This window comes from Camelus ferus, chromosome 33 (genome assembly GCF_009834535.1).
Source record: "Camelus ferus isolate YT-003-E chromosome 33, BCGSAC_Cfer_1.0, whole genome shotgun sequence".
Taxonomy (NCBI): domain Eukaryota; kingdom Metazoa; phylum Chordata; class Mammalia; order Artiodactyla; family Camelidae; genus Camelus; species Camelus ferus.
Genome location: NC_045728.1, coordinates 7,256,646 through 7,272,167, shown reverse-complemented (window position 1 = coordinate 7,272,167; position 15,522 = coordinate 7,256,646). Strand labels below are relative to the sequence as shown.

The following is a 15,522-nucleotide window of genomic DNA, read 5'->3' as shown; positions in this document are numbered from 1 at the left end:
AGAGGGTGCCAGAGGGGAGGGAGTTTGGATGCACAAGGCCACCACTCGAAATGTGAACAAGTCTCCTTGGAACAAACCAAAAAGTGGAGAGGGGGAAGGGAGAAGAGGGACCTAGGCTAGAACTACCCCCTTGGAACCAATCAAACTTCCTTCCTGCAGCATCATCTCTGGGACTTCAAGCCCGCTCCTTCCTTTACCGGTAATACTCCTTGGGCCGCCTAGAGGAATTTGCTATACCCGCAGAAAGAAGAGGGAGACAATATGGCACCCAAAGGCTTTAATTCTTTGTATTCCCCCTCAAGAATCCAGAGAGAAATCAGACAATTGTAGGGAGCTTGGACTTGGTGGTTGTCACAGTGCTGGCAGAAGGGGCGCTGTCCAGGAGCCCCTTGCTAGAATCAGCCCTCACAGAAGTTTGCTCTGAAACCCCAGGTGCAACGGCATCCTCCCTGATGGATGTAGGCAATTGTTAGTGAACGCTGGAAGCATCCCTCAGAGCACGCCTTTCCTCTGACCCAGGGACTTTTCATTTTTACTGTGCATGGGAATCATCGTGGAACTTTGGTTGAAATGAAGCTTCCAGGCCCCATCACCCTCCGGCGCGCGCGCACACACACACAGACACACAGACACACACACACACAGATTCTGCTTCTGGAGGGATAGGAAGTGGCCTGAATCTGAATGTTTAACACACTCTGGTGATTTCTGTCCAGGTAATCTGAGGACCACATTTGGAGAAACATTGCTCTGGTCCCTATTCTGACTCCACAGCTGACCCCTAAAGTTGATGACAGGTTGCTTTTGCCTCCTTTCCTTGCTGCCCCACACAGATGAGCCAAACTCAGCTGAGGGTTCAGGACAGACTCAACACCTGGCCTCCGCCTCCTGCCCATGTGTACAAAAGGCCTTGAAAAGTGAAAAGTAAAAATTCTCCTAAGTATGAGGAAAATGAGGGCAGTTCGTGAACCAAACCCTCCACCGTGTACACTTGACTCACATGCTCTAATACCTGGGCTGTCCTGCCACCCCCACCACCAAAACCCAGGGCTGAACGGAGCCCCTCACTCTGACCCACCCCAAAGGTGTCAGAGTTGGAGGGCTGAAGTAACCAGCTCTTAACTCAAGCCCTTTCCTCCCACTCTGCCCCAGCCCCCAGCCCTCCTGCTCACCGTAGGTCACTACCCCCATATATCTCCTTGCGCTTCTTCCGCCTCTCTTTCTGGAACCTTCTCAGGCAGAACACAGCAACTGACAGGAACAGCACACCCAGGAGCACCCCAATCAAAGCCCCGGCCACTCGGCCTTTAGAAGGGTCTAAGGAGACACAGGATCCTCAGAGCTGCAGGCCTTCCTTGGTGCCTCAGATAGCCCCCCCACCCAGGCCTGCCAGCCCAGCCTTTGCCCAGCACCCCCTACCAGTCACAGAGAGGGTCAGCTCACAGGATGCACTGCCCATCTGGTTGGTGGCCAAACAGCGGTAGGTGCCCGCAGATGCCAGGGAGAGATTCGTGAGAATGAGCTGGCCAGTCACCTCGTCTAGAGGGTAAAGAGAAAGCATTCATCACTCATTCAGCTCCCAGGGAGCTATACCATGACAAAACCGTGTTTCATTTCATCCTTATGACAGTCCTGTCAGGAAGGGACTAGGCGGCTCATTCTAGTAGTGGGGAGACGGGCTCAGAGGGGGAAAGTAATTGTCCAAGGTGACCTAGAGAGGAAGCGCTGAAGCCACTGCAACTTCCATGCCTGTCCCACCCTACACAACTGCCTTTTTGGGGCAGGGGGACACTGCACACACTTGAGGGGTTCAGAAACCACAATGGAACTGGGGTGATGTGCCTACTGGCTGATGTCAGATTTTTGGTTTCAGGGAAAAAGTTTGATTGCTAGAAACTGTAACCTCTGGGGTGGCTCTAAGCTGACACAAATGATTTTCTAAGTTGCTTACCTTCTCGTTAGAAGGAAGACCATACATCAGGAGGTGATCTGGGGGCTCTCTGGATGGCTAAAGGGGCTTGCTGGGGCTGGGGCTGGGACGAGAGCCAGGGCACTGGAGCCAAGGTGGAGAGGTTGAGAAGCCAAGGCTCTTAGCCAGTTATGTGGTTCCTCCGAAACTACTGGCTAAATGATTCAAGCCAGTCCCTGCTACTCTGCTTCAGTCTCCTCTCTAGGAAGTCTGGAAATGATTTGTGACCCTTAAGAAATCTTTAGATTTCTTAGCAGGGGGAAGGTAGAGCTCAGTGGTAGAGTGCCTGCTTAGCATACACAAAGTCCTGGGTTCAATCCCCAGTACCTCCACTAAAATAATAAATAAATAAATATATAAATACGTAAATAAACCTAATTACCCCCCCAAAAAAAGAAATCTCAAAGAAATCCCCCAAAATAGACAAGTGGGAATCATAGAATGCCCCTTGCCTTCCACTCTCTTCCAAGATATCAGGAGTACGTTTAGCTGAGAAATGCCCCCAGGACCACGCAGCCACAGACTGTACAGAAAGACAAAGGGAGCGATAAAGGAAGCCAAGGAAGAAGCAGGGAAAAGTGTAGCAGCTTGTCTCCTGCCGCAGACTTGGAACTTGTACTGTGGGTGTGTGGAGTTTCGAGCTTTGCCCAGGTCCTGAGTCCCTTCTTCCTTGGTGGCTGGGTCTTACCTTGCACCATGCTGCCGGGAGAAGGTGGAGAAGACGACCCAAGGCGGACCCAGTTGTACACGGGCCTGGGGGCTCCCTTGGAAGAGCTGCATCTCAGTGCAGCGGAGCCCCCCACGGAGGTTTGACCGCTGTGACTGCACCAGGGGCGACTGGGGGGCACTGCAAAAATCACAGGAAGTACCTTAGCCATTTCCGACCCCCACGCCCACGAAGTGCTAGATTTCCTGCTTCCATGCTCCTGCCGCATAGTGGTCCACCTCTGTCCACATGCCACTGCGTTTCCAGGAAATGATTTCCACTATTGGAAATACTGATAGAAAATTCTTCCTCACTTTGAGCCCAAATCCAAGTAACATCCACCCATTGGTCCCAATTCCTGCCCTCTGGGCCCTTAAAGAGAAATGAAAAATCTCTCCTCCCCAGGACAACCCTTCAGATATTCGAATGCAGCTGTCATCCCACCTCCTAAGCCTTCTCTTTTCCATCTAAACATCACCAGCCTCTTTAATAGTTTCTTCAGTTTGCTCAGCTCCAAGCAGGCTCTAGTTTGGGGTAAGATGGACTCTCTGAACACAAATTTAGTGCTTAGAGATACGGGCCCTTTTTCCTTTAACGGCCACGCCCCCTCCCTGCTGCTGACCTAGAGAGGGACAGAATCTGAGCTACAAATAGGAGGTTCCCCCAAGACAGAGCTGTTGGGGGCATGACTCAGATCCCTATCTGTGGGAAGGTTCTGTCTTGAACATTTGCTAGAGACTGAGGGAGGGGACACTTTTGGTGGAGGGTGGAGCAGGGGAATGACTGCAAGACTTTGGAAAGGGGGTATTTTCCCTCGAGGTCCCCAGTGCAGTTGTGCGCTTGGGCTGGAAATCAGGACAGGGGAGGATTTAGCAGGGCCAGTGCAGTCTCTCAGGATACATGGTCCCCAGTTGCCCTGCCTTACCCAGCACAGTAAGGTTGATTAGCCCCAATCCATTGGTGTAGAAATCTGGTGGGTTGTTAACATGGCAGAGGTAGGTTCCAGTGTCTGAGGGGCGGACATCAGTCAGCTTCAGGCTGGCCACCCCTCCTGTGGGGGGATTGTGAAGCAGGCTGGCCCTCTCTGCCTTAGAACCAGTTGGATACAGTTGACCATTGGTGAAGTACAGGATCTGGGGAGAAGCAGAAGACACACATACATGCCTTTTGCCACCTGGCACCAACTCTACAGTCTTTCTCAAAAGTGGGTGTAAGAGGGCCCCTCCCTTATAGCAGCCGGGAAGCTGATACTCTGAGCCAGAACCATGAAGGTCTACCTGTCCCCAGATATCATCCTTCCCCAGATACTAAACGAACTAGATTCATTGCTTTCAGCTAATTGTGGCTCTCAATAATAATAACGCAAGTATTCCTGGAAGGAACAGCATTTTATCCCGGCTTAGCCTCAGTGGGTTCATTAACTGAATCTAGAGCCGCACTAATGCACTTAGGGGCTCTGGGGGAGGAAGCTGGGTATTCAGCGCTGTATATGTGATACAGACTCACCAGGCTGCAGTCCTAAGAAAATCTAGAAAAAGGCCACTGATTTTTTCACCCAAGCATACTAATCCACAAACACACCCTCTCCGACCCGCGCCCTCATCCTAGGTGGGCCCTCTGTTCCTGCCTCTCCCGGCCTGAGCTGCCAAGAGGCAGGAGGGTCCCCACTCTGCGCAGGTGCCCTCAGCTTACAGGTTGGGAAGCGGAGATGGGCCTCCCAGGCTGTACGAAGCTCCACTCCAGGGCGAAGTTTTCTCCCACCGACGTGCTGTAGCTGCAGGTCAGCTCTGCAGTCTTGCCCAGCGGCACGCTCAGGGGCTCTGCGGGCACCTCCACCTCCACAGCCAGCCCGGGAGCTGGGGGCGTGGCAGGCACAGGCGGGAGAAGTGCTCAGATGACCCGGCCAGGCCTGGGGTGATCAGAGGCCGGGACGGGGTGCGGGGAGTGGGGGTGGGGGCCTCCCTCCTGGGGTCCAACTCCCTCTGCTCCATCCCTCCCTTCCGGAAACCTGAGGTTTCCGGGAGGGAGGAGCCGACATCCTGGCCGGGTTTGTGGGTAAAAGGACCGAGAATGGGCCAAGTCTCAGGGTGTGTTTGTCGGGAAAGGAAAACAATAGTCAGGTGATGGTTAAATTCTCCTGAGGCCCAACTCTTCTGCGAGCCTTCCTGCCTCCCTTCTCCGCCCTCCTAAGCTTCAATGCCTCCTCCCCAACCTCGCCCCAACCGCGGCCCCTGTATTCCAGTCTCTGCCCCCCAGCTCTCACCACAGTCCGCTGGCCCCCTCCTCACCACTCAAGCAGACCCAACCCAACAGGGCCCCACAGAGGAAAGGCCCTGGCAGCTGGGTCATGGCCGTGTCCTGCCCTCTGTTGGTCCGTCTGGGTGTCTGGGTCTGGCAGAAGGAAGGGAGCACCCACAGGGCAGCCTCCTGGTGCCAGGCTCTAGAGAGACTGGCTATCTCAGAGCAAACAAGGGGAGAGGCTGGGCCCTCAGGTAAGGAAGTGCTCCTCCCTTCTCCAGACCCAGTGCAGGAATCATTCTAGCCCTACTCCCTTCTTTTGTCCCCTTGCCCCCAATTTCTGAAGCTGTCAGGCCCTGGGGAAAGCGTTGTGCTTGGGGTGGGCACCCCTGGGCGGGGAGGGATCAAAACGGGAGCTCTGCAGGAAAAAAAGAGTGACCCTGGAGGCAGAGGGACTTGTTCTGAGGACCTGAGCGCTGGCAAATGACGTCACACTTTGGGGCCTCACGTGGAGGTTAAGCTGCAGGCCAAGACCCCACCTGACCCCTTTGGAGGGTCTTGTTCCTTCCGAGGCCCTTCTTTTCTCCTCTGACATCTCTTCTTTGGCACTTTTAACACCGCTTGCTGAGACAGGCATCTCCATGGAAACTACAACCCCTGACCTGTCCCAGAACCACCCCATTTCATGGGCAGAAAAACAGGGATCTGGAGGAGACCGCACTCTTGGTAGGAAAGCACGTGGCAGGATTGTGGCAGACACCGGCACCACATCCTGTGTCCCGCTCTCCCTCGGTCCAGGGGGCATCACTGCTGGATGGGCAGGAAGATGGGTAAAGATTCAGAAGTCTGGGGCAGGGAGCACAAGTCAGGCTCCTCTCCCCAGCCCTTGAGGAGGAAGCAGGAGATGAAGTGCACGCACACCCAAGCTCTGAGCACTCAAGCTCCAGCAGAAAGTCACCAACTTCATCCCCTTGCTGCTCAGAGTGGGTAAGCATGTCCCCAGCCTCAGGCTCTTTGTGTCTCTCCACCATTGCCTGACAGCAAATGACCCTTTTAAAGACTCTAGAAGAGCCATCCCGAGCCAGTAAGCTGAGCCAGAGGCCACGTACAGAAGCCCTTTGCGGTCCCCCGCCTGGGTAGTGTCCTCTTTGCATCATCCTGAGACTCAGCCTCTCCTGGGAATTCCAGGTTTGAAAAGGCAATTTGACGCTCTCACTTCCCATACAAACACAATGTATCTTTATTGAAGTTTGCTAAATAAAAGCAAAATCATGCATTTCAAGTTAGTTTAAAAAATACCGTACTTATCCCTCGCCCCCAAACCCAACCAGGCCAGCAGGACAGGTTATATTAACGCAGGGAGCTGGAGTAGGAGTGAAGAATGGTGTTAGATGGGGTGGGGTCCAGGCCAGGGGGGCCTGGAGGGCTTGGCTGGCAGGCCCTTCCTGGCCCCGGGGGGCTAGGGGGGTGGTAGCATTCTCAGCAGCATTCCACTCCAGTCTCAGAGAGAGAAGGCCCAGGAAGGGGGTGGAGGCTTTTCCGAATCCCAGGCCCACTTCCTGTTCTCCTATGTCCTGGAAATTTGGGTCTTAACTGAGATTCAGTTTCCCCATAGTAAAGAAAGGTGTGGGCAGAGGACTGGAGGTGTGGAATGTGGCCACCCTGCCAAGACTCAGGCCTCTGTGCTGGGGATGTCCCCTACAGGAAGGAGAGAAACCAGATGGCTTAGCCAGCGAGGGGCCAAGCCATCACACCAGAGACCCAGCCTGACTCTGGGCGGGCACCATCACGGGGACAGCACCCATGCGGCTCAGAGCAGAGGAAGAGACCCCAGCAGGGTTATGGGATATTGGTTGAGGGTGGGCCCCATCTGTCCTGGGCAGCCCTGGGGAGGGCGGGACCTGACTGGAGAGGCTGGGTGTGGGGGTCAATGCACCAGGCCTGGGGGTGCCTCGAGGCAGCCGGAGGGCTCGCGCTGAGGTGACAGAGGAAAGGGTCCCATTCTTGGAGATTGTGTCTGATCCCTTGGGCCAGGGCAGGGTCCGGGGAGCGATGGCGTCCTCCCTAGTCATCAAAGAAGTAATACAAGGTCAGAAGCTGGAAGAGGGGGAGGGAAGAGTTTCCACAAGCGTTGTCTTACTCTCACCACCACCCCCCCTTCAACACTCCTCGTTCCCTTAAACTGCGCATAGGAATGATGTTTCAGCCACTGTCCTTCTTTCATGAGATGACAGCTACCTGAATTCCCAGCCCCTGCAAGGGGAGCTAGGAGAGCCCCATCCTGGCAGGGACTGGGGACACTTACTTGATATCGTTGGCCGGCTCCTCTAGGGCCTTGGCCCGGCGATGGTACAGGATGACCAGCACTGCCAGCAGCCCCAGTCCAACCAGGGTGCCCACTACAGCTCCAGCAACCACCGTAGCCCCATGGCCTGGAAAAACCTTGCTGTCAGAGGGGGACTCCCAGCTGCTCAGCCGCCTTTTCCAACCCCAGTGCTGCACTGTCCCATGGCCACCACATGCATTTTCTCCCTTTGTTAGAGAAGGTGACTGTCAAGCAGAAAGTGGTCACTGACCCAATGCTTGTATGCACATTTGATCAAGACAAGCTCCTTGTCCTGTTATAATGAGAGGCCTCAGCAGACAGGCCTCCACTCTTCTCTTGCACACCCACCCGTACCATTGACCAATCGTCTCCTTAACCACACTTACCCCTCACTGACCTGTGCTCACTTCCAGGGTCACATTGCACTGGGCACTGCCCACCTCATTGTGGGCCTTGCAAATATACACTCCGGACATGGAAATGGAAAGGTTTTTGAGGCTTAAAGACCCACGGATGGCATCTGTGAACACAATTTAGCCATCAGTCCAGGGATCCTCTTTCCCATAAAAAAAAATCCCACCCCGCCTCTGAATGTCCTCTTTGACAGGCTGGGAGACTTGCTGTCTGTTCCCTGATGGAGGGACAGGCGTGACAGCTGGTATTCTGGTTCTGCTCCTGGCTGCCGAACTTCTAGCTCAATACCTGTCCCCATTTCCACTGCTCAGTGTCCCCGAGTGATATCTGAGAGGAGGCTAAAGAGGAAATGATGCCCAGAAAAACCCAAACACAATTTTTACTTTTATTTCTGAATGGCAGAGCAGTGAGAGAGAAAGAACATTGGGAGAGAATTAGAAAACCTGGGTTTTAGGCATGTGACTTTAAAGAAATTACTTGCTATCCCTGGGTCCCAATTTCTTCATCTGTAAAATGGGGTAATATGACCTACCTGACAGTGTTGAAAGGATTATATGAAATGATCTAATGATTTTAACAATTAAAGTGTACTGGCTGCTCACCACACCAAAGACTGAGTGAGCTCTTTCTGTGTGCTAAATTACAAAAGTTTCACAACAAATCTTTGCTTTAAGCACTAGGTAAAAAAGTTAAAACCTTTTATTATAAAAATGGTCAAATGAAAAGTAGAAAGAGGGACAAAATGAAAATCCATATATCCACCAACTTAAATTCAATAATTACTAACATTTTGCTTTACTTATTTTCTTTCTTTCTCTTTTTTTCTGAGACGTATTAAAATAAACATTTCAGCATGAAACAAAAAGTAAGGATATTGTCCCACATAACCACAAACCATTACCACACCTGATAAATTAATAATAATTCTGTGAAAGCATCAAATACTCCATATTAAAAAGGTTTCATCAATTATATCTCAGTAAAATTGAAAAAAAAAGTTCCAATTGCCCCCAAATGTCTTTTACAGCTGGTAGGTTCAACTCAGGGCTATTGATAATCCCATTTTACAGATGAAGAAATAGAGGCACAAAGTCACACACCTAGTGAGTGGCTTAGCTGGAATCTGCACGCAGGTCTTCTGGCCCCCCAGCCTCTGGAGTAAGTACCATCAGTGCACAGCGCGGGAAAGCCCCAGTACAGCGCCTGCACCTGCCAGGCCCTCTTTCTCCAGCCCCCTCCCCACATCCTCCTCCTCTACCCAGTGTTCTTTAGCTTGGCCTCCCCCTGCACCCCAGCCCCTCTGGTACCTCATTTCCCCCACCCCAGCCACACTCTCAGTTGTCTCCAGAAGTCCCCTCACCTAAAGCTGGTGCAAAGAAAACCTGGGAGGATGGGGGCGACCGCACCCACTGATATTGGGCAGCAGGCTTGCTCCTTGGGGACTGGCAGCCCAGGGTCACGTTGGTCCCCACGCGGGGCACGCCCCGGAGGTGGCAGGATGGAGGAGCTGGAGGAACTGGCAGAGGGGAGACAGGTTAAAAACTCACAGCCAGGGCACCAACAGCTCCCCTCCCCCACTCCCACACACTGACCCTTCTGTCACTCCCTCTGCCCCTCCCCCGACCTTCACACTCAGTCGTTTGGGAGAGGGACCTCCCTGACCTCCCCGGGGTGCTCCCCACTTACCCAGCACATTGAGTTCTAACGTTCTGCTGCTGTGAACTCTGCTCTCTTTGCCTTGACTGGCTTGCACATTCACAGAACAGAGGTAGGGCCCAGAGTCTTTCTCCTTCAGGCCCTGGAGCCGCAGGGACACATTCCGGGAGGGCATGGAGTAGACCAGGGAGGCTCCAGTTTTGCTAGAGGTGACCCCACTGATGTGCGACAACACCTGCTGTGGGGCATGACACCTCCCCGTTATTACATGCGTGCTTTGTGTCCGTGGGCAGCTCCTCCCCTGCCCTCCCCCAAACTGGAGGTCTTCAAATGCCCCTCACCTGCACCCAGCCCAGCTCTCCATTCACCCCCTGTGCCCCTAGCCACTCTCTCACTGCCCCAGGTCCTCTTCACCAGAGCAGTTCCTGTTCCCCTGTACACTGTGTCTTCATCTCCCACTTGGGAGTTTAGAAAGTGGTATGATGGACAAGAGATGGTGCAAACAGGGGAATGTATGAAAGAAACTTAGACTGCTGGGTAGCTCCAAGAGAAAAAATACACTTTTAAATTTATTTTGAAGATTCCCTCAATGTTTAAGGCCCTATGGAACCTGGATCCACCCCTGTAGTCTGAGTTTCTTTCATACTTACCCCCTACTTATCAAATGACCTTCCAAACATGCTTTCTAGGGCCCTGCAACGAGCCATGCAAGTAAGGGGCTGAAAATGATGGTTTTGTTGGTTTCTGGATAAACTTGCCTCTGAGTCTGATGTCAGGAAGGAGGGTAATGGGAGATTGTAGGAGGAGACTGCTCCTTGCCTCTCCAGGGGGTTATAAAGGGGCAGCAGGACAGATAATCATTTGGGAAGAGAAATGGCCTGTGATAATGTCCCCAGTACAGATAATGTGAAAATGAGAAGATGCTCACCTTTTAAAAGTTATGTGATACTTGCCCTAACTCTCCTATACCCTCAATCCTCACGTTCCCCCTCACCTAGCAAAGCGCCTGTCCACTTGTCAGTGTGCACTGGACTTCCAGGGGAACCTGGGGGAAAGAGAATTCTTTGGGGAAGACTCCAAGATCAAAACAAAAATTGAACTGGTGAGGAGGACCTTGCTTTTCCCTGAAATTCCTTTGCAACTTCCATTCCCTGGCCACCCTCCCACGGTTGCCAGGTCCCCTCTATGGCTCCCAATGGATGTAGCTAGCCTCTGCCGAGAGGATTTCCTCACCTCCATCAGACCCTTCTCTTCCTCTAAGAACCACATCAGGGTGAGCACCTCCCAAGGCTTGGGCTTGGTCGAAGACACCTCCCCTTGCAGTGTGTACCACATGGGGAGCACCACTTCTGCTCCCTCTATCGCCTGCAGCTTGGTCAGTCCAGGGGGCACGTGCAGCTCCAGCTGGGCCCGCGATGGGGGTGCTGGGGACGAGAGCGAGGAAGGTGAGTGCAGACTCTGTCCAACGTGCAGCTGGAGGGGAGGACGAGCCTCGCGGGGTCCCGGCACTGCAGGTCTCCGGGACAGCCCAAGGATGGCTGACGTGGGACCCCACTGTCAGTTTCACCAGGGCTTATCCTCCCCAACCTCAGCCTTGTAGCAGGGATGGGAACACGTGTTTCTGCATTTATTTGTATCCAGAAGCGGAGATTTCCGAGCCCCAAGGGGAGGGGGAAGATTTTCAGCGAGAAGGGGAAGACAACAAAGAGGAAGGGGCAGATTAGAAGTTTTGATCTATGCTCCACATAAGCTACTTGCTCCCGCAATTTCTTGGGGGCAAAAGCCAACAGGGAGAGACCCAGGCCAGGATCAACAGCGTTCCCATCTCCCGAGGTCTCAGCCAGATGGGCGTAGGGGGTTGGGATGGTTAATCAGTTACCGGTCAGCCCTGCGGCTCCTGAACTACTCTGAACCAGGGAGACTGGAGCGGCCCAGCGCCCAGCCCGGCCCAGCGACTGGGTGCTCCCCACCCTCCCACTCAGTCTCCACACATGCATTTCCCCAGGGAAGCTTCTAAGGGCCCTTTTGGGGTCCAGGGGATCTGGGCCAGGACCTCTGAGGTCACAGGGAATCAGGGCCAAGCTGGGAGAACGAAGGTCTCCCGGCAATCAAGTACAAAACAACCAAGTTCGCAGCTGTCTGCCTGCATATGGCCTTCGGAAGGTGGCCGAGGGTTGGTTTCAAGGAGGTGACTGTTGAATCATGGCATCCAGGAACACTCACTACCCTTTGGAGAGACAATGGAGCAGCCGAGACAAAAGCCCTTTGGGGGAATAACCTTGGGCTTGTACCTCGCCAGGCCTGGGGATGCTGGCGGCCCTAGTCCTTGGGCCTGCTCTTTCTCGGCCTCAACACTCCGCACTAGTGTCACCAGTGCCACCTCTGCGTGGTGGTCAGGGACAGAGGCCGCACACAGGCTGGGCGTTCCACCCTCCTAGAGAGGGGCTGAAGGCTTCTAAGGGCCCCAGAGCGGATCCGGCCAGGATGCATGCCACCCCCACCGCTTCCTGGCTGCTCCTCTTTACAGAACCCCTACCCTTATTCCTTGGCCTTCTTAGCAGCCCCTTTTCCATTTCCTGGCGGGTCCCTGCAGGCTGAGCAGGAAACTTGTGCCTGTTGATAAGCCTGAAGACAATGAGGAGGCCGCCGCCGGACCGGAGGCTCTGTAGGCGAAAACAGCCTCGCCTCAAGGAGCCGGATGGCCCCTCGGGACCTGTTCACCAGCGGGGACCCTGCGAGGCCTGCGGGTGGTGTCCCTCTGGCCCAGTCCTTCTGCAGCTCACTCAGAGCGGCCAGACACGGTTCCAGCCCAGAAACCTGCCTGGGTCCCCCGAGAGGGGCCAGCTGCCTCCGTCTTGGGACCCCCAGGAACCTCCCCCAGGTCCTGCATTTATAATTTCACTTTGCAAAAGGTAGAGGGGGAATAAAAATCACTAGTACGGTCCACAGCGCACTCTGGGCAAAGGCTCCGTGCTGCGCCGCCAGCCAGAGACTAGGAGCTGGAGAGGGCCCGGCTTCCTGCCCTGGGTCCTGGGTGTCCGCTGGAGCAGAAGCCCCTCAACCCTTGTCCCCTTTCGCTTCCAGGTACCACAGGGAGAGGGAAAGGGGGGGCGGGGTCTGAGTGAAGGAGACAGAGGAGCCCAGGAGAGGGACCCACTTCAGACCAGAGTGAAGGAGCAGGCCAGAGCGAAGGAGGACAAAAATGGGCCCGCTCCCCAGGGCTACTATTTTTAGTCTCCCTCTTTCTCTGAGAAACTCCCCCCGCGGGCTTCTCACGCCCCAGGGGCAGCAGCACTGAGCCACCAAGGAGGAGCCCTGCTCGGAGCAGAAGGGCCTCTCCGGAGCCCCATAGGTTAGAGCTAATGCCTGCCTGCCCACCCCAAAGCACCGCCATCCTGTGGACCATTTAACCCTCAAGTGGGCGGCTGGAGCCAGGCAGTCCCCAGGGCAGCCCTGAAGTGATGTTGAGGTCGAGGCCCTGAGTATGAAAACTGAGGCTCAGAATTAGGATGGAAAGAGAACAGGGTGTAGGAGAGCTGCAGATGACGCCCTGTACGCAAACTTGAATTTTTCTCCCTTACTTCTGAGATCCTCAGCAGGAAGGGAGCTGGGGAAGTTGGGGGAAAATGCAAAAAAGGAAAGGGGTGTTGAGGCTGAAGTTGGGAGGTGGGGCTGAGACATTAAGGGACCCTGGAGCAGGCCCACCAAGCCTAGAGGGGGAGGAAGCTGTCCAGGCTTTGTTGTGGCTGGCAGTCTGGTCTTGAGTCCCGCTTTGTCTGGGGACCCTAATACTTCATGCTCCAACACCCTTGCAGCACAGACTGGGCTAAAGGGTGAAATTTAGGTGGTTCCCATCTCAGTCCCCATCACTGTGGTTCAGTTGCTCTCTACATCTTTCCAAGCCTCACTTTCCCTGGTGACCTCCAACCTGAGAGAAATGAGTTAAAGCTGATCCCGACAAACCTACCCTTCACCCCCATTCGGGATCCTTGAAGAAGGATGGCAGGAAAGCCTGTTTCCTTATAAGTAAAACAGCTTATAATGGGTTCCTGAGGGTCCTTTTTTCCCCCAGATGTTGCCCTGGGCCACCCCCAGCTCCTGGAAGCCTCCAACACTCCTCAAGCACTTGCTCTATGGAGGTGCCCTAATTCTCTGGCTCTTTGAGGCCCTCCTCTCTATTTCCTTTGTCCTTTTGGCTCTGGGAACCAATGGGGGTAGTGGACCTCTTGGGGGGGGTTCATAATTCTGCTCAGCTCGGCATTCGAACCCCTCCTCCATTTCCTGTGTCCCAAATGACCTCACGGTCGTGCTTTTGGGGCACCTCCCTGGTTTCCCAGGGCAGGAAGCAGGAGGGGGCAAGAGGGAGGTTCTGGGCTGGGGAATTGATGTGAGGAGCGTGAAGTGCGTTTGTCAAGCCTAGGGACCAGGGAATTCCCCAGGGGCTCTTGTACATCAGCTTGTGTGTGGGGTTGGGGTGTGGGTAGGGGGCGGGAGGGGGGCTGCAGTTAAGTCCTTAAGCTCTTTAGCCAGCGTCTTATCGAGCAGCTCAGCTCATCCGGCTCTGCTGGGTGGAGGTGGGGAGTGGGGGTGAGGAATGGTTCCAGTCACTCACCCCAAGCGATGCCCTAACCCTCTCCCCTATCGCACACACAAACACGGCGCCCAAAGTGGTAGCTGTTCCCTGGCACAGGGGGACAGAAGTCAGCACCAGACAGTGATACCCTGCATGAGGGAAAGTAGAAGTAGAGGAAGGGAGAGAGTCAGAGGCGGGAGTCCCGTCCCTCCCAGTTCCTCATCAGTGCCCAAACCGCCTTCCTCAGGGTCAGGTTCACCCATTCTCCCGTCTCATGTCTCCTCCAGGTCCAGGGTTTCACTCACCGAGGGTGGTCAGCCCCAGGAACAAAAACCGAAGCAAGCTGGTCGCCGGGGACCCGGGCAGGGAAACCATGGCCTTCCCTGGCCCTGACGGAGTCAGGGGCACCGGCTCCGGGACACACCGACCGACAGGTGCTGAGGCTGCACGACAGCCGGAGTGGACGCGGGAGCCGGGCTACTGACACCAAGGGCGCTCTGGCCAGAGTCTGTGCGTTCGTGTGCCGGTGGTGGGGTGGGGACCGACAGGGACTCGGGGGCGGGGCATTAGAGGGGGCGGAGAGGTCGCGGTCCTCCCGGGCGGGGCGCGCGGGTGACCCGCCGCGGGGGGAGGGGGGCGCTCCTAGCGCTCCGACGGCCGGATGCCAGGCCTCCGCCGGCTCAGGGCGCAGGGTGGGGTCGGGTGAGCTGTGGCATCCTCACAGCCCGCGGGGGGCAAGGGCAGAAGAGAAGGGTCCTGAACTATCACACTGCGCCATACTCTTCCTCCTTCGCCGGCGTGGGGTAGGCAGGAGGGCCAGGAAGGGCCGGAGGTTTGGGGATTATCCGACGTCCAGGGGCCACACGCGCCCGACACCCTCAACAGCCCAGGCTCCAGACCGACTAACCGGCTCCGAGCTTAGGTGTGCCGCATCCTCAGCCTAAAGGAAGAGGAGGGGAGCCGCATTTTTCCAGGGGCCACTGGGGCTCCGCGGCGTGGGAATCGAAGCAGCAGGAAGGGGCCAGAGCGCCGGCCGCGCGGACCCGGTTCTGCGGGCCGAAACTACCGATTTCCCAGCGCCAGGGGCGGTCTGGGCCGCGGGAGCCGGCCCAGGGAGCGGCCCTGGAAGGGAGGCGGCCACGCCCGCCTCCGCACAGTCCCGCACGTGCCGCGTGAGCCCGAGGCGGCGGTAGAGGATGCCCGGGGCCGCGCCGGCGGTGGACGCGGGGACTGTGTTCACCTGTGGGAAGAGAAGGGGGGGGGGTCTCTCATTAGGTTCTCGGAGACTCCCTAAACCCAGGCTTAAGGGTCAGCCGGGGCTTGTGCAGCAAACCAGGGGCAGGGAAATGATTGGCGCAAGAAAACCCCAGGAGCTGAGCAGGAAACTGAGTAAACAAGAGCCTGGTTTCCCGCTCAACTCGGAAAAGCCTTTTGCTGACCGAGGAGGAGGAGACGGCAGCTGCAGGAAGGTAGACAGCACAAAGTCCCTCCACTTATTTATCCCCATGTCTTTGCTGCCTCCCATCCCTCCTCAGGCCGGCTCTGATCCTTTAATTCCCGGGACTACATCTTGTTCGCTGTGAAATTTAATTTAACCGTCCCTTCCCCCTCCACCCCCTCGAATCCCCCGCCAGTCGGTC

General features: G+C 55.4%; 2 protein-coding genes across 6 annotated transcripts; both read right to left on the bottom strand.

Moving 5' to 3' along the window:
- Positions 1–262: 262 nt before the first annotated feature.
- Positions 263–5,995, bottom strand: VSIG2 (V-set and immunoglobulin domain containing 2). 3 transcript variants are annotated; one of them, XM_006174340.3, is made up of 7 exons: positions 4,964–5,995; positions 4,368–4,531; positions 3,601–3,808; positions 2,658–2,816; positions 1,420–1,539; positions 1,173–1,317; positions 263–449 (listed from the first exon to the last, which is right to left on the bottom strand). In XM_006174340.3, the coding sequence occupies exons 1-7, from the start codon at positions 5,022–5,024 to the stop codon at positions 317–319; spliced, it is 990 nt and encodes a 329-aa protein (XP_006174402.1). In that variant the 5' UTR covers positions 5,025–5,995; the 3' UTR covers positions 263–316. The 3 variants fall into 3 exon arrangements, with proteins under 3 accessions (XP_006174402.1, XP_014420841.1, XP_014420844.1); XM_014565355.2 differs by having other exon boundaries at positions 308–909; XM_014565358.2 differs by having other exon boundaries at positions 308–909; positions 1,444–1,539.
- A 140-nt stretch (positions 5,996–6,135) lies between these two features.
- ESAM (endothelial cell adhesion molecule) lies at positions 6,136–14,413 on the bottom strand. Of its 3 annotated transcripts, none has more exons than XM_014565365.2 (7): positions 14,188–14,413; positions 10,543–10,733; positions 9,340–9,547; positions 9,014–9,169; positions 7,637–7,759; positions 7,219–7,345; positions 6,136–6,977 (listed from the first exon to the last, which is right to left on the bottom strand). In XM_014565365.2, the coding sequence occupies exons 1-7, from the start codon at positions 14,255–14,257 to the stop codon at positions 6,662–6,664; spliced, it is 1,191 nt and encodes a 396-aa protein (XP_014420851.2). In that variant the 5' UTR covers positions 14,258–14,413; the 3' UTR covers positions 6,136–6,661. The 3 variants fall into 3 exon arrangements, with proteins under 3 accessions (XP_014420851.2, XP_006174403.2, XP_032328519.1); XM_006174341.3 differs by having other exon boundaries at positions 9,340–9,544; XM_032472628.1 differs by lacking the exon at positions 7,637–7,759.
- Between the last annotated feature and the right edge of the window lie 1,109 nt (positions 14,414–15,522).